Consider the following 25,978-nt stretch of genomic DNA (forward strand, 5'->3'; position numbering starts at 1 on the left):
CGCCCGGCTGACAGCCAGCTGATCAATAGCTCTGTGAACCTACAGAATGCGGCACCGAGCCTGTTGGCACTTTTGCGGATTTCATTCGATCGCCGTGTGATGAGGCCGGTACTTTCTGCATTCTCTTGCGAAAGGCATGCAGTCGAGCGGCGTCGGTAGGGGGGTATGGATATGCACTGAAGGGTGGTCTGTTCGCTTGGCCATGGTTCGCTGGGCCTAAATATGCTTTGGGTACAGTCGTAAAGAGTACCGGCATGTTGACTTCAGTCAAAGGTCTAGCAAAGAAACAGTCTATTCTAAACAATGCAAAGAAATAACGCCCTGCCTTATCACATCACGCCTAACTCAATGTCATTGCTCTGATGAAGATCCGACTGTCGTCTCTTCCGTCTTTGTCTGTTCCAGAATATTTTCCATGACAGGAATGTCCCAGCACTTAACGGTATGCATAAAATACAGAATAACCAGAAACCTTTGGATATTCGTACCCCGGATGGCGCGTTTTCGTTATCAAACTTGAACAAGTCCATTCCTAAAAACGTCTGAATGCGCGATTTTGTTAGACAAGAGTCAATTGCGGTAGTGAGGGATGTTTCAGACGTACACTGACGAAGCTCGGCGGCAAATAGAGCATTGTGAGGAATGTGATAACTCTCATTGCAGCACTGTCGTCGGCGCTGTCACTTGCCAGCTGGAGCATTCGTTTGTCAATCTTTCCAGTCGAATTTCGGTTTCCTAGATCGACCGCCACCTCAAGCTAGAAGGGTCGACTTGGTCAGTCGATGGTGAAATCAGAAGCCTCGACGGGTGGTGAGAGTATTACAAGATTTAATGTCCCTTGAAGCTTATGTTCCAGCGCCTCGACGCTCTGCAAGTGTCCTTCCACACCTTGCAGATAGGATTCCAGCAAATCGTCCGTTTGCTCTCGATCATGGTTGGGACGGCGCTGTGCGTTGACAAAGGAGTTTATTTCCTTTAGCCTGGCTAGAATTTGGTGTACCACTTTCAGTTTCGGCTTCAGAGGTAGCAATTTCTCTCGCTGACGTGATAGTCTGACAAGCCAATCGAGCGCTGTATGGTTCTTCTCATCCGTGAACCTCGCCACCATCACAACGTCCGTCTGATCGGGTACCAATCCTCATTAGCAACACGGATGGACGCAGGCGGTGCACAAAAAGATAAAAGAGAAAAAGAAAGAAAAGAAATAAAGGGAGAGCCAAGGAGACACACCATCTCTTCAATCTTTTCTCCAATACTCTGTATACAAAGCCGCCAGTTCCCCATATATGTCGACAGAATGACCAGATGCAAAAGAGATGGATTATTGCAGAAATCCAAAGCATGTTTTGTTGCTGACTCAATCCGCTGTTGTGCCTCACTGTTTTGCTTTGGATGAAGGATAATCCATAAGTTCTGGCCAGGCCTCTCAGGGGAGAATCTATTGAAGACACCCACCCATCGATCGGTGTAATTCGTCTCAATGACTTCATAGCTCTCGACATAGGGGAGAAGGTATTGGATATCTGTGACGGGAACTTTGTCAGCCAAAATGTCCTATCGCTTCATGTACCTTGAAGACCGCACCGTATGCACCGTTGCGACGTCTATGTATAGTCATCCTCCCGTGTCCTGCGTCTGAAACCTGGGGTTTTCTCCCAAAAGACTGAACCAAGTCCATGAATTCGAAGCCAATGTCGTATCGGTCCAGAAGGATCTGCATAGCTGACTGAGTGATGAGAAGAGGCGTGATTGAATTTTTGCAACATATCGAGCTGTAATTTCAGGCGATTAGCATGTCAGCGTGGTCAGAAAAATATCCAGCACGGTCCTAAGCGAGTCATACATGATCCGCGCCTGATGTTCAGGCCTTGATTTGATATACTCCCTGAGCTGCTCCTCATTCCTGATTATGTACGGCTCCGCAGGGCCCTTTGTATATGCTGAAAAGCGGTTGATGAGATTTCTTGTTCTAGTTTTCTTATATAGGACACGAAAGACTCACTGTCTAAATCAATTAGAGAAACTTGAAAATTTTCCGGCCCCTTAGAGAAGATAGAGCGTCCTCCATTTGAAGTGGGTACCTTCAAGGACACAAGGTTAGTGAGTTGTCGAGCCAGATTTGTCTCGTCGCGATTCTCTGCCATGATCAGCGGCAGTAATTGAAGGTGTGCGTGTATGTGTTGGCCTAGTCTGTGGGCACGACTAGCCCGTGCCGGGGGTTTTAAAGTACATAAAGAAGTGGCGGTACAGCTGTGAGTAAGCCTTACACCAGCCTATGCTGAAAAGATTTTCAATTCAGTAAATTACAGCCTGGGCTGTGTACCAAGCTAGACAGGCTGTAGACGCTGCAGGCTGCGCAGGGCACCAAGGACTGCAACTGTCGCCTCCAGCTGAGCACGCACTATGTAACCCTACATGGTGCTCAGCAGCACTGGCTCTCTAGCTCCTTAATTAACCCGATTGATCTCAACAATCTGTCTGCACGCCTATCAGCCGACTGTTGCTTTGGCCAATGCCTTGAAGAGTGTTATCCATACATCAGGTCATCCTGTGCCTGCGTCAGTGAGGAAAACAACAGTGATGAGTTAGAATCCCACATCTTTCACCTTGCGAGGCGCAAAGAACTCGAACCGATCAGCCTTATGCTTATTATTGTATGAATAATTGACTCCTAAGGCTTCTTGATTGGAGCTTTACTCACAGTAACCTCGATATTCTCACCGAACATTGCCCGGAGCAGCTGCTCGAGCCTTGATTTGTAGATGTATGCTGTAAGATCAGCGGGCACGATGTTCTGCACGTAGTTGCACTTGTCACTCATAGTTAGTATCTCTGGCACACTTCGCCCGAAGATGGTAGGTAGTGGAGCAGGAAAATGTGGCAATGAAGGGCAAGAACTCGCGGCGAGCAAGGCTAAAGAAATGGCATACTGGGCTTGAGCCTCAGTCCCAGCCTGACGTGGAAATATCCCTGTTTGTTTGCTGCGTCGAGCAGACCGAAAGGCTGAGGAGCTGAAACTAGTCGTAATTCAGAGGTCATGGGATTTGCCTCGAAGCCACTTGCGAGGCAGTATTTACCCTACCTTGTAATACAGTGGTTCTGCTAATGCTTGCTTTTCTCGTATATTGCCTAGTCCATGTCTCCCTTCATCGACCATTGTTCGTTTGCTGCTGTTCCGGTGCGTCCCGTCTGGTTTTGGACAAATTAGCTTATGCGGGGTAGGAGAGACACCTTCTTAAGTTGCTGATGTTTATTGGACTTCCAAATTTACATGTTTGATCTTGTCTGACACCGTCCTCCTTGCGGTGTTGTGTATATTCCTATCCGCAGGCGCTGCTTGAACCTGGAACTCGAAATGAAGTGGAAGCAACGTCCCGATGGGACGCCTCAAATTGGCGTGTTAGTAGTCCCCTAAGATCTACAGAAAGAAATTATCCAGCAAATTCTGAGAAACAGTCACAGTATTGACGATCCTTTCGTTGGGATATCCCTGCGAGAGATTGAGAGCGACGCGAGGAGATTTCACGGCGAAGCCCCCGGGCTCAAATCACTACTTGACGTCGAGGTGCTAATCAAAGGAGCGAAGCTTGCCAAAGACTCCAATTTCAGAAATGACATCTCCATATCCGAGGTAGAAAGACGGTTGCTAGAAGAAGAGGAAAAATCTAACTGGCGCGGGCTAAGGGAGGTGATCCAACAGTTTGGGGAAGGTATGCGCGTCACGATCATGGCAACGGCATGCGCAGCAGCAGCCTTGTAAGTCTTGCAGGCTACCGTATTCTACAATTATACTGACGCATCGCTATTCAGGGGCTGGCAGCAGTCGGCTATCAATACTTCAACACGGACTTGGCCAGCCCAGTTCGGGCTGGCTGGCGATAGCTGGAAAGTTGCAACAATCAATGCGATCCCATCGCTGTCCGGAAGTTTTATGTACGTTTGCTTTGCAATCCTCTATTTGGGCCAGCACAGAGTTCTTAACAATGCTCAGTGGAACGTGGGTTAGCGATCCGCTACAGGGCTTTAGCCTGCAGCGGGACCACTCAACCCCTGACAACGCACGCTGCGAAGCCAATGGCCTTGATACACACGGGGTTAGGCAGTCGAGGTTTCATCTAGGAAGACGGTTTGCACTCATGCTTAGTGGGGTGGTCTCGGTAGCGTGCTGTATCTGTACGAGGACATCCTCCTGCTAGGGTGAGGCCCTAGGTTAAAAGGGCGACAAGGCTAATTACACCTATGAAAGGGTCCGCTCGCTGCAAAAGCTGGCAAGAACTGCTTGTTTGTAGGGTGATTCTCGGTATCGCCGTATGGCCTGCTTTATTTTTTACTTTTCTTTGTGCCGCCAATACTGACGATCGTCCTGAACAGTTTGGAACCAAAGCCTCGGTTGCTCCCATCTTCGCCGCAGAGGCTGCAATGGAAATGTCCCGTGGGCGGATCCTGATGCTATGGCAGATGTTTGATGCCTTGTAAGTATTCTCTCTCTCTCTCTCCATCTCTCTCTGGGTCTGACCTCGTGCTAAGATGAGGACAGCGGTATTATGCTCGGATTCGTGGTTGCGTTGATAGCCCCTGTGAGCTGGGAGGTTCAGCTTGGACTTGCCCTGATTCCATCATTAGCCCAGATTCTTGTTGTATTGCTATGTCCTGAATCCCCCCGGCTCCTGATCCGTAACAAACGCTACGGAGAGGCGTATAAAAGCCTGCGGCGACTTCGCAGGCTGGAACTTCAGGCCGCGCGCGACCTCTATTTCATCCACTTTCAGCTGCGACAGGAGGTCAGGCTGTACGATCTGGAGCAGGAGATCGGAAGTTCCTCCTTCCCGTACCAGGACTACGTGGAAAAAATAGACAGTTTCAAGCGCATGCTGTACCTTTTCACTATACCCCGGAACAGAAGGGCATGTCTCGTTGCCTTTCTCGTCATGACTTCCCAGCAGCTATGCGGTGTAAGTAGACGAGGCGGCGAAATACTGCACTGCAGCTCTGGTTAACCCACTGTTAGATCAATGTTCTCGCGTACTATTCGTCTATTGTTTTTGGGAATGCAGCATCCACGAACAAGATAGACCTACTCAGTTTCGGTTCGTCACCTCTTCCCCTTCACAAGCTGGTTGATGTCTGACCACCACTTCTTGCTAGGTTTTGGAGCATCGAATTTTGTCTTCACCCTGTTGGCATTCGTTCTCATTGATTCAAAGGGGCGCAGATTTACCCTTTTGACATCCTTCTTCTTTATGACATTCACCCTGCTTGGAGCAAGCTTCTGCTTCAACATTGAACCTGAAGGAAGCCGTGTCGCAGCGGTCGTGGTTACCTTCATTCTCCTATATACGGCATCATACTCGATCGGCGCCGGCCCTGTTCCATTCACGTTAAGCGCGGAAATCTTCCCTCTAGCATTCCGAGGTGAGATACATCTGACCCTCTTGTCTTCCCACTACGGCAACTGATAATGCCATCGCCACTGTATCAGAGGTCGGGATGAGTTTCAGTGTCATGGTGAACTTCCTCGGCCTTGGTTTGCTTGTCCTGTTCGTCCCCCGCATCACCCGCAGTTGGTCGCCTACCGAAAACGAGCGAGTCGGTCAGCGTAATGTCCTGCTTCTATTTACGTATGTTGGCCCTCCTACCACTGAATAGGGGACAGTTGGCTAATACTAAGAAGAGGGCTGAACGCCATCATGCTTTTTTTGCTCTTTCTAATGGTATAGGAACCCGTCTCTGGCTCGGAATTCTAAATGCCCTTCTAATGATATTCTAACAATCGCCGTCTTAGATTCCAAGCACGGAGAGGAAGGCACTTGAGGAAATGAACCAACTGTGTATGTCCTATTGACAAACGATTCTCAGAGTCTGACTCGACGTTTTCACGCAGTTACCGAACCGACCAAGGGCCGTGTCGCCGCCAATACCAGATCCATAGTCAACGTTTTCAGACCGAGGGATGAGGACAATACTGCCGCTCCTGATATCGCTCTTCGGCAGGTTCAGATCAATGAGCTGCAGCAAGCTGAAGAAGGAGGCCAAGCATGATCGTTCACCACACAGCTCGGTAGTAAGGTGATCTGTTCTCTGTCCTGGCGTAGAAAGGCTGACGAATAGTTCTATGTCTTCCATCTCATCAACAGAGGCTGAGGGAAGGCTTCATTCTACCCTTCGAGCCGGCCAGCTCTCCTCAAGATGTCTTTCATGGGCCCGAAACCACCCATATTACTTTTTGGTATCTTCCATGTTTTATCGACATCAGTAACTAGAATCTTCATCGCTTGTTGATCGCGCCTCTCCAGAGCAAAATCGACTGCTGTTTTATGATTCTGTTTGCGCGAAGTAGCGCAAGCTTTCGCACGGAGGCTGATCAACTGTTCCATGAGTTTATAACGAGCTTGCCCAGACTTCATATATAGAGTGAGCTCTAGAGGTGTTCGGTCCAATGTGTTTAATATGTTCGCGTTGAGCTTTACCCTGCTCGCAGGCTGCTTTTGAATGAAAACGTCTATTATTTCGGTGTTTTTGCATTCTGTCGCAAAATGGAGACACGTATACCCATCTTCACCCTGGAGGTTCCAATCTGCTCCCTGATCGATCAGGTACTCCGCCGTTCCACAATGGCCCCTTTTGCAGGCATACATCAGCGGCGTATTGCTGCGCGTATCCCGCTCGTCGATTTGCGCACCCTTCTGATGCAGAAACTTGACAACTTTAGTATACCCCTTTTCTGCAGCGTGGCAGAGGGGGGTCAAGCGTTCGTCGTACTGCTCTATGCTCGAATACGCTCGGATACTCCCGCGAAGAAAAGACTTAATCTGGACCAATGCATCATCCTCGCGTTGGTTCTCTATAGCGAGAAATACGGGGTTGGGACTGCGATCAACGGTGTTTGCGGATTTGGCGTCGGAAACTGAATCTTTCTGTGGTCTCTGGGACTCGAGCTCAAGAGGGATCACGGTGTGTGTGAATTCCTCGCAAGTGTCCGTGATCTGTTTGAGGTCGTTATGGAGGTCCCAAGCAGTGGGTCGCGCACTTTTGTCCATAGACAGCATCGATTTCAAGAGATTTCCACATCTTGTTGTCATATTGCACCCCGAGTCACAGAATTGATCTAACAGTCTCGTCACATACGGATTGACAGTTGTCCCGCGATAAAAGTAGTCATTCCTATCCGGGTCATCCTTCAATCTCAGCTCGTCGAACTGTCGCAATCCTTCGATGCCGTGGCGTTTTCGGCAAACTACACGACACATGATGCAGCCCAGAGACCAAATATCGGTGTATGAACTTCTCTCCTTTTCTTTTGGTAGGTAAGTACCCGTTCTCTCAGAGTATTCGACCTGATCTGTCGCCTGGACCGCGTTTGCGCCGGATCTCGCTGCGGCTGCATTGGAACAACCGTCATAGTGCCGGGACCAGCCGAAATCTGAGAGCATCCATGTCCAGGGGTTATCAGAATGATTTATCAGCTTTACTAGGACATTTTTCGGCGTGAGATCCAGATGGTGGATAACATAACCGGACGCGCCTGGAGTATGCAGTGAGTAGAGAGCATGGGCAATATTTGCGACCTGCTTGAGTAATGATTTCAGACTGATATTGGAGTCAACTCTACCCTCTTCTGTCAAGAAGGTCTCGAGGTTACAATCAGCAACGTCCATCAAGATGCTGTACTCCGATTCGAGGCTGATCATGGCAAGCGGGTAGACGATGTGATTGTGCTGCTGAAGGCCTTTCTCCAGTAGCGACATGATCACTCGTTCACGGTCAAAGTAGATCTTGTCATTGAAGCGTTTTCGAGCAATGACCTTGGGCTGCGGAGGGGAGCGGGTTAGTCTCTGTCGAACGGGGAGCTTCCTGGCCCTACTCACTTTGATATTGCATTCCCCGCTTTTCTGGAACTGGCCTTCGGCGATAATCTCTCGAGTGACGGTGCTGCAGCCCCCTCTTCCAAGCACTGAGACTGACTCATTAAGAAGAAAAGGCAGTCGCGCACCGTCCGAGACTTGCACATACTCACTGTGGCCGCTACTGCTCAACATGATATCCCTCTTGCAGGCCATAATCTTCCCAAATTGAATGACTATCGGGTTGAAAGCCGCAATCCAATTTTGGAAGTTCAGTGCGTAGCTGACTCCTAAGCACTGCTCTAGGTCCGGTGATGATAGCTTCCTCACTGCCTCATCCGTATTTCGAGTCCCGCAATCTCGCCCCCGAAGAAAAAGGTTCGCAAATTCATGCCACCCATTCCACGCTATCATCACGAGAATTGAGAACGTCCGCAGCAGATAATTTTCACGTGCATGGCTTCTTCATCCGCGAGACCGAGGTTGCTAAGGATCACAAAGCCATTCTGTTCCGTCCAAACTTTGCAGAGGCTGTCGTATGTAATGAATTTCCGGTCATTTCTGTTTGTATCCGTGTTTTCCATTCTTCTCCGTAATGCTTTCGCGTACTGTTCCATTGGAGACTCTGTCAAGGACGGCGACATTGACCCGGAGGGCGAAGCGGCTTGCGCTTCCCGGCCGCGGGGCATGCGAAACGTTAATAGGCTTTTTCTTGTCATGTGTCTATAGTCTGAGCTTCTGGATCTGCTGTGAGCCGTCGTCAGGCTTATAGTGGTTGGCTTGGATTCACGCAAATGAGGCTCTTGAATACTTAGAAACGGCTACCCCGGTTTGGCATGGCCAGTAGCTGGATTTCGAAGGTGGATGATGCGCCAACAGAGTGCAGAGATGTATGACTCTGCTCCATCTATTGAAGAAACGGCGGGACCTGCCGAAATATGAGACTGCAGAGCGATGATCCTATTGTGTAATACCCATGTATACCACTAGTTATGCAGCTTACGGCCGGATCATCTTGATACGAAGTCTCAGGATAGGCCAAAAAAAGAAAATAAAAAAAGAAAAAAAAGAAAGAAAGAAAGAAAAAGGAAGGAGAGAAGAGAGGCCAGGAGAAGAATAGGGGGACAAGAAGGAAAGGAGAGAGAGAAGAGCTATTAAAAAAACGAACGGGAAGGCCTTTACGAGGTCGTCGACCTTGTGAGGCCCAAAGACAGCAGATGATTTGTTCAACTCAGTATCCCCTGATATTGTTCAGCCTAATGTTTTCCTCTTATAAAGATATTCTAGTATTCTAATCTGAACACGACCACTGTTTCAAGCGGTCCAGACTCCCTTTGGCCGGGCTTGACTGGCGACAACAGTGAGTCATCCCCTTTGTAGACTTTGTAGATGCTTCTCGGCAGCAGGGGTATTCCCCGCCGTAGGAATCAGCTGGATCATCTCTCTACCAATTGATTCACAAACCCTGGGTTGATGCTGTCCGTTCTTAGTGGTCTGCAGCCTGCCTGTCCTTATTCCCCCCAACTCCCATATTCAAAGGCAAATACCCAAGTTGCATCGTCGATGGGGAAAGCTCTGGCTATTTCGGTAAGTGCTGGTATTAGATCAGTGTATAAAGTCAGTCCTCACAGGTGATTGGGCCTTTTCCTGTCCACAACTTGTACCGAAAGGCATTTCTACTGTGTATCAGACGTCTTCTGAAATACCCTAACTTTCCACTGTCAAATATTACGGGAGCAATACAAATGTTGGGCTGACACGGTGCACGGAAGACGTGACAACTCATTCCCATCTACGACCAAGTCCTCGGTCCATGATCCTCAGCCTTGCTACTTTCTTAGCGTTTGGTTCTGAACAAACGTATCTGCGTCATTTGCATGCGACAATGAGCCTCCACCGCTGGTCCTCAGCAGACCTGCCGCGCCCACCAGTCCAAAAAAAAAAAAAAAAAAAAAAAAAAAAAAAAACACGCAACCGCTGGTTCGATGATGCTACTGCCATTGCGTGCGCAGCAACTCCGGGATGAAGGGCTGGGTCAGAAGGCAATCAGTAAGCTCACTATGCCGCTGCATAAACTCGCCTTGTCCCGGAATGCAACCCCGTATTGCTCGCCGAGAACGAGCCTCTGATACTCGGTGGCGCTACTCCCCAGTGCTGACTACCGCAGCATTTCTACGGACCGCGGTCAGACTGTGGATACGTGGCACAGCTGCTCTCCAGCCATTTGAGGCACAGTCTCATTTTGAGGATACTGAACAGTCCCTTGGCGGGGCAGATATCTGATATTGGAAAGGGGAGGAGGATGATTGCGCCAGCGCCGGCGCCGCCACTATCCCACAGCCGAGGCTAGGTAGACGAGTACTCAATTTGCTCATAGGCAGTTCACTTCTCCACTCCAATGGCGCTCTCTATTGTTACAGTGGTACGCCAGGACTCCTCTCGCCTCCCATTTCTGATATGCGCATCAACCGCGCCGCAGCTGTCAATCCCCGGACTAGGTCAATATAGGCTTTCGGCCTCGTCTATCTACTGTAATAGCACTTGAGCACCTTTGCTTCTTTTTCCGCAGCTCTTGCCGTCGTCTGCTGGGTTCTACGCTCTGCAGCGGCAAACCAGCCGGAAAGAAGTCATACACAACAGACCATCAGCTGAGACAGTCCATCATTTCTGTGAGAAATGTGATTTAGAGTCAAGTACTGAATATATGCAGCCTCGAGTGGCTTTGGATGCAGGATCCCAGCAGAATCTGACACACTGCATGAACACTTGACAGATAACCCTCGGCCAATGCCAGAACAATTGCAAGAGAAGACAGTCAAAGAGTCTAGCCAGGTCCAGAGTCTAACCATTTGTACCACTATTACAAGCGTCACTGCCTTCATTAATTGTTCAGAGGCTTGCTATCTGTACGAAAGGCAGCAGGGTCTACTCCCGACATTTAACAAGCAAATGCCTGAGCGCCATAGTCGACATATGATATTATGAATAGAACTCCACAACAATAGCATTATGTCACCCAATTCCCTGGTCACCCAGTTGCTCAATATAAATCAGTTTGCTAGTCCCCAAATAGATAAAAGATCAGACATGTCGCTTTTAGTAACATTAAGCTGTTCGAAGATGCAAGGCATAATCAGATACAGGGGAATACTCAGGTATAAACTATTGCTATTCCTGCTTATCTAGAGCGCAAGCCGCAGAGTACCGCTGGCAGGGACTGTACCACGCCATTGGTCTCACAGGAGGCAATCTGGTTATACAGCGACATTCCCGAATATTGATACCTAAGTTGTCATGTTCAAGCGCATCCTAATCCATGCGGCGATAGTATATTGAAATGCCGCAATACGCGTCGCAACGCGCCCTGTCCGCATACCACTACCGAAGTCACCTATCTCAACCGGAACCTTCATCATACATAGTGTCTCGCTAGAGCCGATCGTCAAATCACCAGGGCCATACCTGTCAAGTTGACCGCCTGTAAGAGTTGGTATCCCTCTTGGATTACAGTATTCATATTCTTTAAACTCCGAGATTTCAGTGGGTCTTTGTGTTCCGAAATGTTGCTTAGTGAAGTTCGTGATAGGAAGTCCAAGCTTTATATATCTGCGGTCTCCAAACAGTCCATCACTCTGTAATTCGCATTCAAATCATGATCCATTCGCCAACATATGCTTAATGCTACTAGAAACCATGAAGTGCTGGCATCTCACGCATTCTCTGAAGAGATATCCCTGCGAACATCTATATTATAGTGCTCAATCAGTCCTGCTGGGAGTCTTTGCTTTGTCCGTTTGGTTATTCCTGATGGGTAAAGCCGATTCGTCAGATTAGGCCCATTCCTTAAAATGCCTCCTTTGCTACACCAAGAAAGTTTGCATGTAGTTTCCCTGCACTCGAGAAGATCATGGTAGTTGCCGCTATCTCCTATTGATATTGGACGGCCCTGGAAACCATCTCGAAACCCAATTCGACCAGATCTTAGCCAAGAGAATATTCCGGTCTGCATGTTCCAAGTTATTGCTATTCTTACAACCGCATCGTCGGTTGCTTTGATCTCTTAAGCGAACATAAGGAGGCTTTTCAGGAGTCGGACGCGGCTTGGATACCGCCATGTTTTCAACTATGACTCTCGAATAAATAATTTCAAAGCCGCAATACCTGTCGAGTCATGCGGAGTGGAGGTCAGGTTCAAGAAGTAGTGTGGGATCCATTCGACAGTGAATTAACAAGATTGGTAAGACTGCACTGAGTTTTAAATCCCGGATGAGCCCTGAGCACAAGGTTCAAACCTTATGTATCAGTACTACTCATATTACTCCCCTACTCACCCCACGAGTTCACCTTTTGACTCAGCTCGTGCGAGCCAGGGCAGCTTACTCACCTACTAAGAGAAGGTCTCTATAGTATGTCTTTATGGTTCTTGCTGGATAGGCGAGTAGACTCATCGTCAAATTGCTCGGGCGATTCTCTCAAACTCGCCCACCGTATGCTCCCACACCAGATCGACCATTTCGTTTTTCCGCAAGGTGTCTAGAAAGCCCAATGTTTCCATAGTTACACACTCTCCATCCAATCCCACAGCGTACACCCCACTTCCAAGCTTTCCGTCGGTACCACGGATGACGTCGGGATCCGACACACCATCGCCATCCAACTGCGCCAAATCAGCGTCTTCATTCCGGCCCGGATACCGCGAACTTGTCAAAAGATATAGATGCCGCTCCCCGCTCTCGGTCGGGTTCATCCAGTCCACCGGCGCAGCTCCAGTACCGGACATGACTCTCCTCGTCAAGGGTGTGTCCACCGTGCCAGGGTAGCTGTGGATAAAGGAAACTGAGGGCGCATGTCGAGCGAGAGCCTCCAAGCCGAGCGTTATAAGCGTTGCCACATGCCCGCGAACCTGTCCCGGAGCCACATGGAGAGCGCCAAAGTCCGACGTGTCAATGGGACCCTCGAAGCCAGCTGCACCAACGGTCACCACGCGGCGAAGGCACGAGGCATGCTCGAGAAGGGGCAGGAGATTGGCAATGAATCGCGTGCGCGAGTAATGGGCCAGTGCTGTCAGCAGGTGTAGGCCTTCGGGTGTCTCTGTTGCGACTCCTTAGCTGGGTATCTCTGAAGACAAGGGGCTCTGGGGGATATACTGTTGCGCTCCAGGCTCGCGGTTCCCTGGCTCAAAAAGAGAATATCTAGCCGGGTCTCCCTCGCCTTGATGCGCGCACAGACTTCGTCTACCGTGCGGATGAGGCTAATATCCGCTTCGATGAAGACATACTCGCCCCCAGGGTTAAGGGCCTTGCATTCGGCAATAATCGTGTCTGCTGCAGTCTGCGAGCGACCGACAAAGTACGCGCGGGGGGCACGGTTATACTTGGCGAATGCCTTTAGGGTTGCTGCTCCGATGCCGCTGGTAGCGCCAACAAAGACGGCTACTATGCCTGCAGGGAGGGAAGAGCGGATACCGGCGTTGTGAGAGAGCATCACATGAAAGGAGTCCATCTTGATTTAAATGGTAAGATCGGCGCACAAGGTTGAATGTAATTGACATGACTAAAGCTTGTCTATAAGATGAATGGGGCCCTGGGCTAATTGTATGCTGACGATTGAACGATAAATGCTTGTTTCGACATGTCATTTGTCAGCCTTAGTCAGCATGAATTATTCAGACAGACGACTGCATTTGAAAAGCACGCGATAGTCTGAAAAGATTCTATTGGCATAATCTCACTTGCAAAATAAACAGAAAAGAAGGCTCTGGCAAACTCAAGAGGGTCTTGAATGAATCTTATTTTTCGTCTTCATAATTAATATTACCAAGAGGGTCTTGGAACCTCTTGTAGGCTCCTCTGAAGGGTGCTCTACTGGAGGGCTCATTTAAAGACTCTACTAAGGATTCATTGCTAGGAACCCTTGATAGATTCTGACTACATTCTCAGCATTCTAGACCCTTAGTCCCTGACCTCAGCCATCCCTAACCCCGCTATCGTGGACCTGTCCCTTTCGCATAACGAGAACTCAGTATAGATTAGTTCACCGGTTAATGGAGCCAAGCCACCGGCCAATAGACTTCTTGCTAGCACAGATCCGGCGATGATCAACATTCCACCGCCCATCTACTGAGCTAATTAGGAAAATATGCGTCTCATTGGAGGAACAGGATGCCGGCTGGCTGTCATCCGATTGGATGATGGGGAAGCCAACAATGCACCCATCAACGTATTTGGAGATACCAGGCCCGTTACGTCAGATACGCCAGCGGCAGTCACTTGGAGAGGATAAATGGTGGCTGGCTGTTCCCTTACTTCGTCCAGTATCTGACTCTTCAGGATTTGGTCAGGATCCCGCCATGCCCCCCGGCTCCAGCATCGCCATTTCCCTGCCGCGGAAGCGAAAGGTCACCACTGCATGTACGAATTGCCAGACACTGCGGATAAAAGTAACGTCTTCTTCGAACTGTTCTCGTTCGTTCGTTTGGCTTACCAGGGATTATGACAACCATGGATAGTGTGCTGGACAGCAGGACCAGCCTTGCGCCAACTGTATAGATACCAATGTCCAATGTATACGAAACCCTAACCGAGATGGGCGCAGCAAGATTCCCATTAGACAGCGGCTCAGAAGCTTGGAAGAGGACCAAGATCTTTTTCTTCGATTGCTCCGCACCCTACGTCATGACAACCAGCAGGTCGATAGCCTGCTCAAATACATTGTCGACGAGAAACCTTCATTGAATGAGATTAGACAGTATATGAATCGTTACTTCCTACCCGAAGACCTTGAAAGGGGCTTCGATCTACTGAAGATGGACGATGAAGAGGGTGGGTCTGATCATCCTGCGACCATGTCGGCGCATCGAGCTTTAAGTATTGCTCGGCTCTGCGACATCCCACCTTATGCGGGACCCGCTTGTCCGTGGACGACGGTCACCGACGATAATGGATTAGTCTCTCACCTCATCTCGCTCTATTTCACATGGAACAATCTCTTCTTTAACTGGATCTATCGCGACCTTTTCCTCCGAGACCTAAATTCCGGAAATGTCGACTCCCCCTTTTGTTCTCCGTTCCTGGTGAATGCGATTTTGGCGGACGCCTGTGTAAGTTGGCTCGTCCTAATCCGACGGGCTTTTTACCGTGTTAACGGCCGAATCCAGTGGTATTCAAGCTATCCGGAGACCTGTGCCGTGCCGGGTGATGTCACCACCAAGGGCCAGCACTTTTGGCGAGAAGCTCGGCGTCTTCTCGATGCCCAGGAGGGCAAGGTCACCTTGCCAACAGTGCAAGGCATGGCGATTATGTTTCCAACGTGAGCAGCGTGCAACATCATCTTATTGCAGACCAGTCTGACAAAACACCCACAGGTCATGCGTCATGGGTAAAGACGAAGTGGGGTGGCTATATGCTGTCCAAACATCCGATGCCATTCCAGTCCTGCGCTCCTATCTCGAAGACCCTTCCAACACCGATATCCATAGAGAGTTAACCTTGTCTATAGTAGATCAGCTTGAAATTTCATGGTTTAACGCCGCTATGTACAACCCCAGTCAAACGCTCTGCACCTGGCGCAGCAGGCAGTATGCTAACCACCCAAACAGCGCAAGGTGCTTTGGGTTACGTCGGAAGCCGCTGGTGAACGTGCCCCGACGTGCTCGTCTCCCGGTCCATGAGAAAACCGATGAGACCTGGTTTCCGTACCCCCAGCAAGTAGAGCCCGTCCCAGCCATTCATAGAAACTGCGTTCTCAATCACGGGGTCGAGTTGGGGAAAATTATTTGGCATCTGTGCGGTGGACTCTATTCCAGCGGACAAGACGGCCGAGTACCAACGGATATTGAGCAGATCGTGAGCAAGGCCTATGAGGATCTACTTCGCTGGCGGAAGAATGTACCCACGTGCATCGAATACGATGAAGACTCTTTGCCGGACGTTTTGAGCTTGCAGTGAGCTGCTCCGACCCTACTTTCAGCATCATCAAATCTTGTTCTGTTTCTTTTAGTCCTTTTCTGACTGTCAAAGCATGGACTACCACACATTCATAATCACAGCCCTGAGCTATCTCAAAACGTCCATCCCCAATACCGAGTCGGACGTGGCGACACAGGGGTCAGTTGCATCCGCCCAGGATAGATGTATCGCCTCAGCCCACGCCATAAACAGACTCGTCACAATGTATAAGAACCGCTGGAGCTACGGGTACCAAGCAGTGCACAACTTCCATCATTTCTACGCCGCCCTCTTTATCCTCATGGAGGACTTGAATAACCCAGCCAGCCACGACGCATTTCTCAGTATTGCCAATACACTTGCGCTCACAGCTGGGCGCTGGTTATTTACCAGGGGAATGCTCAGACATGTCCAGATTGCGACAGTATAGGGTAACGAAACCCTGTCGCCAGCAATTGTGAGGCTGTTTGAGAAGTTTGAGCGCCGCTTATGGAGGTTCGAAGATCGGAGGAGGTTTAGAAACGCGTATCCAGGTCTCGCAACTGTGTTGCAGCAGCAGGGCGACGGTGTGGTGGATACTTTAGAGAATAGATGACTTTGGAAACGAGAATCGTCTCTGATTATGGCAGCTGAGAAGGGCAATATGGAGGCTATAGAGAGAAAGAAATGGCCTACACCCAGGAATACATGGCGCTGTGACATACTTTCGTTATCCTCGTCTTCTGGTCTTCTGAACGAATACGTTTAAGACTTTAGTCCACTGTTCAGATCGCCAACCCGGGCTTAGTCTTAGACAGTGCAAAGAAATCTTAGGGTTATCATTAAAGTTCCAGCAGTATTTCGGCTCAGCCTCATACGGCGTCGGGTCTACCGTACACGTATTCACTTAGGGCAACCTTGCGCAGCAATCGCAAGTCACCACCTGACCTCAAAAACCGCTCAATACTCAAACTACCGGAGATGGTGGATACAGTTCTCCTGTAGAGGCTTGACCACTAATTCTGCAACCGACTTGCGGAAGATAAGATCATCCCAACGCAGGTCTGGGCCGCTGGTCGCAAAAGTGTTCTCTATGCACCTCATAATCAGATCCCAGTGAACCTTGAGGATCAGATACCTGCTCTCGTCCATCCAGGCTTTGGCCAAGTCGTATCGAGTTGCGCTAGCCAGCAGACCCTTGTTCTGCGCGTCTTTCCCATATTCGTCTATTGTATTCCAATGCGCTATTTCCAGCAACAAAATCCCAAGCTCGAGCATGCACTCTTTAACTCCAGATTCAGCACATGCTGCACCTGTTGCGGTAGTTCTGCAAATCTGTTCTTCCACGAACGACTCCGGAATGGATGAAAGGTCCAACATGGCAGAGAGTACGGCGCTCCTAGAGAACCACACAGAGCTGCTGGTCAGAGGTGAGCGAAGCCACGGCGTTGAGACAAGTTGAAGCAGTGAAGACGCAATAGTTAGCGAAAGGGCTATCCGATGGTTCGGTAGCCATGACGCGTCCGGTTCTTTCAGCAGCTGCTCCAGGGTCACAAACCCGTCCGAATCCGCCGCGAGGTGCATTGAATTGCTGTGGACGGAGGCCTGTGGGTAATAGTACATCAGGCGGTTTCCTTCCGAGACCTGCAAGCAGAATGCCGCCCTTCCATCTCTGGCGCGCCGTATAAACTCGCACAGGTCATCCATCGCGGTAAGGCGGGGTTCGGCTTTTGTTGGTGGAGTGGGTTGTTGAATGACTACCTTGCTGTACGCCGTTCTCTGCGTAATCCTAGTGGAAGAATTAGCCGATTATCCCGCGAGTCTGTAAAGGGCTCCTACTGCTCATCCGGGCCGTCATCGCCCTTCACCACTTTTATATCCGTCCGGTACAGATTCATGGGACCTGAAGCCGATGTCACTGGAGAGAGCATCACTGTGAAGGTGGAATCTTTCCAGTGCTTCCCTTCCTCGGCCCGTTCGAGAAAATACGATCGACTTCGGAGAACCAGTCGCGCTTCGTGGCAGGAATGACAATGGCTTGGATAGGCCGCTGCCACCGCCGAGTAGAGGCGCTTCGCGTGGTTGCGGACGGTGTTCAACGCCCAAGTGTATCTCGAAATCTGTCTCGACTTGGTTTGCAGGGAAATTTGGACTCTCAGCGCCGCCATGTTGTCACTGATTCTCCTCAGCATCATAGTCGCACTGTCCAGATCCTGTATCTGTTTATCTAGCTCGTCTCGCTTGACGGGAAACCGGATATTCTCTGGCAGTTGGCACTGGCCTCCGTAGGTTCTCACAAGGCTGTCCAGGTCCTGTTTGTTGGCACCATCATCTTTTAGCAAAATTCCCCATTATATTAACCTAGCTCAGTTGACGGCGCTAATCCAACTCACCGAGGCCGATTCGAGACCTTTGATCCTTCTCATCAGCGCGCTGAGCACAGAGTGACACCTATCCACGGCCTGGAAGTACACATGAGAGTCGCTTCCCAGATAATCTTTGACTGATTCCGCGATATTGTGGTCGCGGAAGAGCGCTGGAAGTCGGTCTGTGGACAACGTATCGTAGTTCACGCCAGCACCATTCAAGGTCAATCTGATGTCACTGACGAGGAGGTAGTGCTGGTCTCTGAGAGACTGTATCAAGCGTATGACATAGACCTCCTTGTGTCGAAAGGCAATACGAGTTTTCCTTCTCCGATACTTCTCGACGGCCATGACGACGATTGGGATTGCACCTAGGACAACACCAACGACCTCTAGTCCGCTCATCGTCGCAGTATAGCACCATGGCAGGAGCGGCAACGAAGGAGATACGAGGCTAAGATGCCTTTTGTCCAGGTGCGGGGTTTTGTCCAGCCTTGTGGCCAGCGGTTTGTAATTTATAGCTGACACTGACGAATCAATGAGAGGTCTGACGACCAGCACACCACCTGTTTGAGCCGGGGGCCCCTCTTTTAGCTGTCTGTAATCTTTGTCCTTCATTCTCCCTCATATCTTAAAAGTGATTCGAACACCACCTCTTTTTTGACGTCTCGGGGGTAGCGTCACTCCAAAATTTGCCCCCAAATCTGTGAGCCCGTGGATATGGATGAAACTACCACCCCCCAGTCTTCCCTTCGCTTTATTGGCAATGAAATAAGTACACGATTTCGCGTTCTGAGCCAGACCATGAATACGAATCATCTGCGACGGTTTCTCAACGAGGCTCAACGGTTCGACATATGGGCATCAAACCTGGGTGTTTTCCACGATGGGCACAGCTCACTCGACTACCGGTTTCGAGACTCATCCCCATTGTTTGAGTACACATCTAACCTGTTATACGACCTCAGTGAAGCCCTGTCTGCTTGTAAGCTTGCCATGCGTCCATTGAAAGGCGGCGATACTAACCCATTTGAACTGAGGGAAAGTCGCCCTGCAGGTTGCGCCAGGACCCCATTCCCAGGAGGCAATTGTTGATGATTTTGATGATCTAACCCTGAGTGATGACGAGTCCGAAGACTTTTCATCCTATCAGGAGGGGTCATTGCCCGACCAGTATCTGACAAATATCTCTACCACGGTCAATCGGCTTTACGCACTCTCGTTCAGGGTCCGCAATCCCAAAATGCGAACTGGGCTCTCAAAGGCGTTGTCCTATAAAGAGGTGGATAGTGAGACGGGTGTTGATCTGATGGAAGCATATATGGAAAGAGATTCCCGTCGCCTAGAGGAGCTCTTTCGAACCTGGAGAGTAGGCGATGAGGCTGGTCCTCAGTTTATGGTCGAGCGCCTGGCGAGAGCCAATATGAATCGCAGAAAACAGTTCAGATACTGGGAGAGGCGGAAAATTAAATACCAATATTATCACAACGTCGCGACTGGTTGTCGCTGGTTGAGGGAGCTAGAAACGACTTCCATCCAGAGGAACACTCGGCCTTCTGAGCCGTCTACTGCCACCAGTCCAAACACATCGGTCATACTAGAGACTGAGTCGACAGTGTCAACGGATACTTTTGTTGTCACTTCCGGTGGCACCTTTGATCCTCTTGAACTTCCAGCCCCTCCAGTGGTGGACGCTGACAGTCCCGAGTTTGAATGCCCCTACTGCTTTACCATCTGTGCAGAGGAGACAGCGAGACCCCATGCATGGAGGTGAGATACGTGCTTGCACAGGGGGCTGGCCGACAATAGCTGACGTATTGCTAGGAGACATATTCTGCGCGACCTTCGACCGTATATTTGCACGTTCAAGAATTGCAAGGATGCCGACCAACAATATGATACCTTCACTGATTGGGCATCCCATGAGTCATCCAGCCATGGCATTCAACCTACAGCAACACGAACCTGTCCGATATGTACACGCGCAGACTCAACAGCTCACCACATTGCAAGCCATTTACGGCACATTGCTTGTTTTGTCTTTTCTGGTAACACGAAAGCCACTAATACCGACCAGGATGCAGCGGGACACTCCAACAGTGCCAATATTGGGTCTATAGACTGGGACAGCGGTTCGGAAGACTCTGATTTTGACGATGAATGGGCAGCACATACAAAGACAATACACCTGGACCTCACTGCGTGTGGGTTTGGTGTCACGCGTATACAGCTCCGTCCCGAGGACGTGGTGGAAACGGTAAGTGCAGCTCACCTGAAAACGGTATATAGACTGCCTCCAGAGACTGTCTTCAAATACACAGACCCGAATGGGCACCCGATTCCCCTGGACTACGACAGTCTCTATAATGATATAATAGTCCACGTCGATTTTGTAAGAGATGCAACGATCAGCGGGGTAAGTCACATTGTTATTCTCTTGACTCCAGACCTCAAATGGAAATGTATAAAAGAGATAGAAGAAAAAACAGTGATATTAAGAAAAAGGAATGGCCGCTCTTGGCCCGTTTCCTGGTCGTTTCCATAACAAACGCCCCTGATATCACTCAACAGCTGTGTAAACATCAATATTTGCTAACCTGTTTTCGAGTGTAGACTCCTGCAACTGTGGATATGCTCGGGGTATGGATACCCTGTGAACCTTCGATTACTCAATGCTCACATTTGGAGCCACAGGATAATAGAGCAAGGGACGATCCAGTGCCACCTCAGCCGGCCGTGAGCTTCAGCGAGACTTCGTTTTTGGAACAAGCACACTAAATTACTTGCAGCTTCCACACTTGAGCGCTAATGGTGTACTCGACCCTCGTCAGTAATGCGGCACTTTCCATTACCCTCATGATTACTGACAACGTTGTAGGATACACCGTCCAGTCACCACACTTCTTTAGCCCCGGAAAGGCAAGCACTCAGCGTCCCTGGCGGCCGCAGTTTTCTGGGTACTAACTTGCAAAGTATAGATTTTTGCAATCTTGTGGCATGAGAGCCCTAGTTATGGCTCGGCTGCCCGTTCTTCTGTCTTGGAGCGAGGCCCACAGTATATCGGGAGGTTCGGGGAACCTATATACAGCACCATCCGCCGCATGGTGGTGTTCAGGAAAATAGAGCAAGTTTCATGGTGCTTGTAAGTACTCGGTCACCCCAAATACACAACTAATTTGGATTCAGCGCAATCACTACGTATGGAGGACGGGGGTTGAAGAAGTCTGGCCTCAATCCGTCACAGCATGTTGTGCTCTATGAACGCGGGACAACGCCAATTATTAGGACGGATGAGCCACCTATGACCATGGGGCCATTGCCAGTAGTTCTGGCAGCTGAAACTGGAAGACTTGATTCGATGTCGAGGCTCAACTTTGGCAAGATTTATACTGTCGAGCACAATGTGAGGATCATGCCTATAGGCGAGATCGCGCCCGATGCTATGGAGATATTTATGCACTATGCACAAGAAGTTACAGGCTTGTTCTAGTCCTGATATCCTCTTTTTCTGGGGTGCTGAGCAACGCAACATCGTTGCCGGGCTCTGCAACCCACAGACTCTGAAGTTTACTCTCTCATGATCCTGATACGGCTGTGCAATATTGCTGGGTTTATGTGGGTTTACTGCTGCTGGGCCATGATGTGGTTTGTTTGACGTCATTTCTATATTTTTCTGATTTCCCTTGATGGGTTTCAAAACTCTCCGCTAAGTGTTCGCATGTTTCATTTAGAGCAACCAAAGTCTTTAAGGGTGCATGATGTTGCCTAATGGGGGGCGCGCTGAATCTTTAAGCTGAGGAAATTTCTATTAGAAGTCTTCGTACATTTCCCCACACCTTGCGTTCCAGCACAGCGTGCGAGAGCGAGCAGCACCCCACGGGGCTATTGGAAATAGGAGTCAGTCCACTAGTTTAGTTCGCTGGCCCGGGTATAATTTTCCTATTCTAGATTATGGGGTTAGTGTCGGATTTCCTCCGAGCTGTATTCGGGCGAAAGCTACCAGTTCCAGTGGATTAGGCAATAAGCTTCCGAGCACAGCGCACTAGGTAGCCCTATTCGGTACAGAGGGAAAAAGCACCAAAGGATATGCTCCAAAACGTACATGACCATAACGGGGATGCATGAGGATGCATGAAGAGGTGAAGAGGAGACCTGGCCAGGGAATCCAAAGCTATAAAGCCCTTCATGGCCCCGTCCCTGCTGTCTAAATCAAGAGAGACAGTATTACAGCACTTTAACTATTCTTCTATAAGAGGATGTCCCCCAAAAAACTGCAAGTCGGCGCCGCTGGCCTCGGCCGCATGGGCAAACGCCATGCCCTGAACTTCCTCAACCGCGCCCCGCGCGCTGAGCTAGTTGCTGCGTTCTCCCCTGATCCTGAGGAGGTCCAATGGGCAAAGCAGCATCTCGAGCCGTACGGCGTTACGCTGTACACCAACTACGAGGACATGATCAGTCATCCGGGTCTCCAGGCTGTTGTGATCGGGACTGCGACGTCAGTCCATGCAGAGGAGGCAATCAAGGCTATGGAGAGGGATCTCCATGTCCTTTGCGAGAAGCCGTTGAGTATCAATGTTGATATTGTACGTATCACGTCGCCTCCTCTCTAGATGAGATGCTAACTGGCATATGTAGTGTAATGAGGTCGTTGCAGCAGCAAAGAAACGGCCACACCTCAAGGTGATGTGCGGATTCTCTCGGCGCTTCGACGAGTCCTACCGAGCCGCCTACAGAAAGGTTGAAAACGGCCTCATTGGACGCCCGTCTATCCTGCGCTCCCAGACGTGCGACAAGCACGACCCATCCGGGTTTTATGTCGAGTACGCCTCTTGGTCTGGCGGCGTCTTTGTCGACATGGCCGTGCACGACATCGACCTGACACTTTGGTTCTTCGGGTCTGATATTATCCCCAAGTCCATCTCCGCGTACGGAATCACGGCGGTGACGCCTGATCTGAAGAAATACAATGACTTCGACAACGCCGTCGGCGTCGTCGAGTTTTACGGCGGAAAAATCGCGTACTTCTACTGTTCAAGGATGATGGCGCACGGACAGGAAGACGTGACGGAGATTATTGGGACGGAAGGGAAACTCTCCGTGAACTTGAACCCGGCCAATGACTTGGTCAATTACTACCATGCTGGTGGGATTACACGTGAAGTCCCTGCGACCTACTGGGGCCGCTTCGAGCAGGCATTTGTGAAAGAAACGAATGAATTTGTGGCCGCTTGTCTGGACGATACGCCTCTTCCCATGAAGCTGAGCAACGCGGTCAAGGCGGTGCAGATTGGTGCTTGGTTGCAGGAGGCACTCGTTACTGGGAGACAGATCAAGTTTGATGAGACAGGAAGGAGGGTGGAGAGTGCGAGGATCTAGGCCGTCTGGGGTTATGGCTTTGAAGCATAGGCGGGTTATGTGGCGATATCTCTAGAGATAGATACATAGGAATTGTTCTATATCGTCGCCTTTCGGATGGCCTTTTTTAAATATATAACTCTAAATCCCCTTCTATATATTGAACTGTTTCTGCGCTGAATTTCTTGGTATAAACGCCTAAATACCCTGCGTTTTCTATAACGTCCCTAGTTCTATCTCGTCGTCTCCACTGCTATGCGATCATATTAGGCCCTGTCTACGGCTACTCCCCATGATACTTCTAACTGGTTCCGATAGCTTGCTACCGGCCATCCATGATGGTACTCCAGCTCATCCAACAGTCCTAGCAGCGCGCATTGTTCGTTCCTGTCCTCGATATGCTCCCCGCAAACCACGATCCCAAGGAGCGCCGTCGTCAGAGAGGGTGGATTCTGACGGTTAGACACACCTATTCCGCACAGTCTAAGCACCGCTGCCCTTAATTCCCCGCTGAGATCGCGCATACTCCTTTGGTACCCAAGCCCAAGCCGCGGAAGGGCGGGATTATAGACCGCGAGCAAGATCCGGGCAAGCTCGAGGTGCTGCACGCCCGCGACGTGGATGTTGCTCAAGTAGCATATTTCGGGGAAGACTTCGCCGTGCTGCCGATCCGCTTCGCGGCAATAGATTGGCTCGAAACTGGGGGGGAGGCACTCGGCCCATTTCTGTGACAGGGCGTTCAGCTCCTCCCACCTTTCCCTTGTGCATCCTTGTGCTGGCGCATGCGCGGTGTTCCCGTAGCAAAGCTCGAGCACGTCGGCGCAGAAGACAACAAGACGGGCGGTCCATAGTGCATCTTCGCCAGGGGCGAATGACCGGAAGAGGTCGCAGCGAGAAAGCGACATGTTAAAGGGCCGCTGTTTGAGGAACGCCGAGTAGACTTCCTGTCGAAATGCAACCCAGAACGCGGCTTGACGGAGGCTCGACATGTACCAGCGGGACTCGAGAGGTGGAATGCTCGCTTGGCCATCTGAATCCGGTGGGGAGCCGTAGCCTGATGAAGAGTCGTGAAGCCCATCTGCCGTGGCCGATCTCTCCGCAACCCCGGCGCAAGTGCTCATGGTGGCGACGGATACCTTGCGCTGCCGGTCGTGAAGGAGGTCCGGGATCTGCGCCTCAATGAACATGTTTAGAACGCGGAGAAAGAGCTCGTTGTCGCGACTGTCCTCCTGCAGGGGATAGTCTACCTCTTCATAGAACCGCAGGATGATTGCCGCCGCCAGCAGGTCCTCGTTTCTGGTCTGCTCGGTTGTCCCGCTAAGCTCAAGGAGGCCGTGGATGCACTGGTTGTGATACTGCAGCGCCGTCCCTTCAGTGAGATTGTGGAGAATCCGCCCCTTGTATTGGATGGCACCGGCGGGCGCCCTGTACTTGGGCACTCGCGTGAGATGCCGCGCGGACGCTGCCAGGATCGCATTCATGAGCGGCGGACAGTTTCTCGCTCGGTGGGGGACGAGCAGCTGGAAATGCCGTTCAGGGTCGCAGAGGTCCAACCACATGCTGAGATGATCTATGAAGTAGCCCAGCAAGCCGAACTCCAGCGTGCCGCTGGGTGAGCGCGGCATAGTCGAAAGAGGTTTGACCAGGCCGTGTAGGACAGGTTTTGCCGATGGAGTTCGGCCATTGTTTATCGCGGCGGCGGACGGTGATGGCATAACGCCATCTACGGTCGACCCTCGGTCTGCATTTCGCAATCTCGGTGGCGTCTGGGAACCGAGTCCAGCCGATACTGGCTGGATGGCCTCGTCATCTTGCCGATACATGGCCGTCAATTCCGCCGTCTCGTCGACGTATATCAGCTTCACTATTGCAGTCAGAGACTCAGTGACTTCCCACTCCATAGCCAAGCTCTGTAGCAACTCGAAACTCACTAGGTACTCGCGGCTTTGGCACCTGAGGTACCAGGTCTCCCTTTTCGGTCCTCCAGTGTGTAGATACATCGCTGAATCGGATGCCCCGGCGGGTCCGAATGCACGCCACCTGGTCCTTGCCGCATTGCTTGCAGCCGGTGCCTCGTGTAGTCTCGCATTTCAGATGTTTCTTTGTACTGTTCGTCAGCTTGGATCGTGAAGATTTATGGGAGACTTATTTGCAACGATCGCATGTCGTGCTCCTCCTTTTGCGAGTCACGTTGGCGTTGCCGATACAATTGTCGGTGCTGTTGCCGGACAGCCCTGTCGATAGCTGGATGTGGTCGCTCAATGCGGTTTTTCCTGTGTGCTTGCTGGTCTCCATAGTAAATATGGTTTCTAGTACTCTAGCAAGAGAAGTCTCACTGAAACTGAAACGAAGCCGAGCGGGATGATCGGCTGCGGGGAATCCTTCCCCTGTGGGGGACGGAGATGGGCCGAATTTCCTTAATAGCTAACACGCTGATCATTTAACCACTGAAATTATATTTGACCATTTCTGTCACTATAGGAGGCTAGAC

General features: G+C 50.4%; 9 protein-coding genes and 1 pseudogene across 10 annotated transcripts, besides 1 other annotated feature; 4 read left to right on the plus strand and 6 right to left on the minus strand.

Moving 5' to 3' along the window:
• Positions 1-25,978: part of a sequence feature (contig 1.39 809..240080(1)) that runs on past both edges of the window.
• On the minus strand, positions 976-2,144 carry ANIA_02371 (uncharacterized protein; the record flags this gene model as incomplete). Its single annotated transcript, XM_654883.1, has 5 exons — positions 976-984; positions 1,231-1,494; positions 1,571-1,772; positions 1,844-1,940; positions 2,003-2,144. The coding sequence occupies 5 exons, from the start codon at positions 2,142-2,144 to the stop codon at positions 976-978; spliced, it is 714 nt and encodes a 237-aa protein (XP_659975.1).
• On the minus strand, positions 2,490-2,821 carry ANIA_11335 (uncharacterized protein; the record flags this gene model as incomplete). The annotated part of the gene is made up of 2 exons (XM_050613031.1): positions 2,490-2,516; positions 2,702-2,821. 2 exons carry the CDS (start codon positions 2,819-2,821, stop codon positions 2,490-2,492), a joined length of 147 nt encoding a protein of 48 aa, XP_050468873.1.
• On the plus strand, positions 3,356-5,646 carry ANIA_02372 (uncharacterized protein; the record flags this gene model as incomplete). Its single annotated transcript, XM_654884.1, has 8 exons — positions 3,356-3,399; positions 3,463-3,756; positions 3,811-3,933; positions 4,290-4,472; positions 4,538-4,952; positions 5,009-5,087; positions 5,146-5,412; positions 5,480-5,646. The coding sequence occupies 8 exons, from the start codon at positions 3,356-3,358 to the stop codon at positions 5,644-5,646; spliced, it is 1,572 nt and encodes a 523-aa protein (XP_659976.1).
• On the minus strand, positions 5,664-8,255 carry ANIA_02373 (protein ffkC; the record flags this gene model as incomplete). Its single annotated transcript, XM_654885.2, has 2 exons — positions 5,664-6,097; positions 6,160-8,255. The coding sequence occupies 2 exons, from the start codon at positions 8,253-8,255 to the stop codon at positions 5,836-5,838; spliced, it is 2,358 nt and encodes a 785-aa protein (XP_659977.1). The 3' UTR covers positions 5,664-5,835.
• On the minus strand, positions 12,292-13,343 carry ANIA_02374 (uncharacterized protein; the record flags this gene model as incomplete). The annotated part of the gene is made up of 2 exons (XM_654886.1): positions 12,292-12,932; positions 12,989-13,343. 2 exons carry the CDS (start codon positions 13,341-13,343, stop codon positions 12,292-12,294), a joined length of 996 nt encoding a protein of 331 aa, XP_659978.1.
• On the plus strand, positions 14,191-16,217 carry ANIA_02375 (Zn(II)2Cys6 transcription factor; the record flags this gene model as incomplete). The annotated part of the gene is made up of 6 exons (XM_050613032.1): positions 14,191-14,280; positions 14,350-14,940; positions 14,998-15,149; positions 15,205-15,375; positions 15,439-15,783; positions 15,860-16,217. The coding sequence occupies 6 exons, from the start codon at positions 14,191-14,193 to the stop codon at positions 16,215-16,217; spliced, it is 1,707 nt and encodes a 568-aa protein (XP_050468874.1).
• On the minus strand, positions 16,739-18,483 carry ANIA_02376 (uncharacterized protein; the record flags this gene model as incomplete). The annotated part of the gene is made up of 3 exons (XM_654888.1): positions 16,739-17,555; positions 17,606-18,078; positions 18,160-18,483. The coding sequence occupies 3 exons, from the start codon at positions 18,481-18,483 to the stop codon at positions 16,739-16,741; spliced, it is 1,614 nt and encodes a 537-aa protein (XP_659980.1).
• Positions 18,937-21,713, plus strand: ANIA_02377 (uncharacterized protein; the record flags this gene model as incomplete). Its single annotated transcript, XM_654889.1, has 8 exons — positions 18,937-19,117; positions 19,179-19,902; positions 19,957-20,389; positions 20,435-20,548; positions 20,746-20,868; positions 21,111-21,274; positions 21,319-21,535; positions 21,612-21,713. The coding sequence occupies 8 exons, from the start codon at positions 18,937-18,939 to the stop codon at positions 21,711-21,713; spliced, it is 2,058 nt and encodes a 685-aa protein (XP_659981.1).
• On the plus strand, positions 22,389-23,508 carry ANIA_02378 (putative NAD binding Rossmann fold oxidoreductase; the record flags this gene model as incomplete). Its single annotated transcript, XM_654890.1, has 2 exons — positions 22,389-22,715; positions 22,768-23,508. The coding sequence occupies 2 exons, from the start codon at positions 22,389-22,391 to the stop codon at positions 23,506-23,508; spliced, it is 1,068 nt and encodes a 355-aa protein (XP_659982.1).
• On the minus strand, positions 23,754-25,782 carry ANIA_02379 (annotated as a pseudogene). Its single transcript has 2 exons — positions 25,486-25,782; positions 23,754-25,424 (listed from the first exon to the last, which is right to left on the minus strand). Coding segments are annotated over exons 1-2 (1,968 nt in total).

The sequence above is a fragment of the Aspergillus nidulans genome, chromosome VII (assembly GCF_000011425.1).
Source record: "Aspergillus nidulans FGSC A4 chromosome VII".
In the NCBI taxonomy this organism is placed as follows: Eukaryota; Fungi; Ascomycota; class Eurotiomycetes; order Eurotiales; family Aspergillaceae; genus Aspergillus; species Aspergillus nidulans.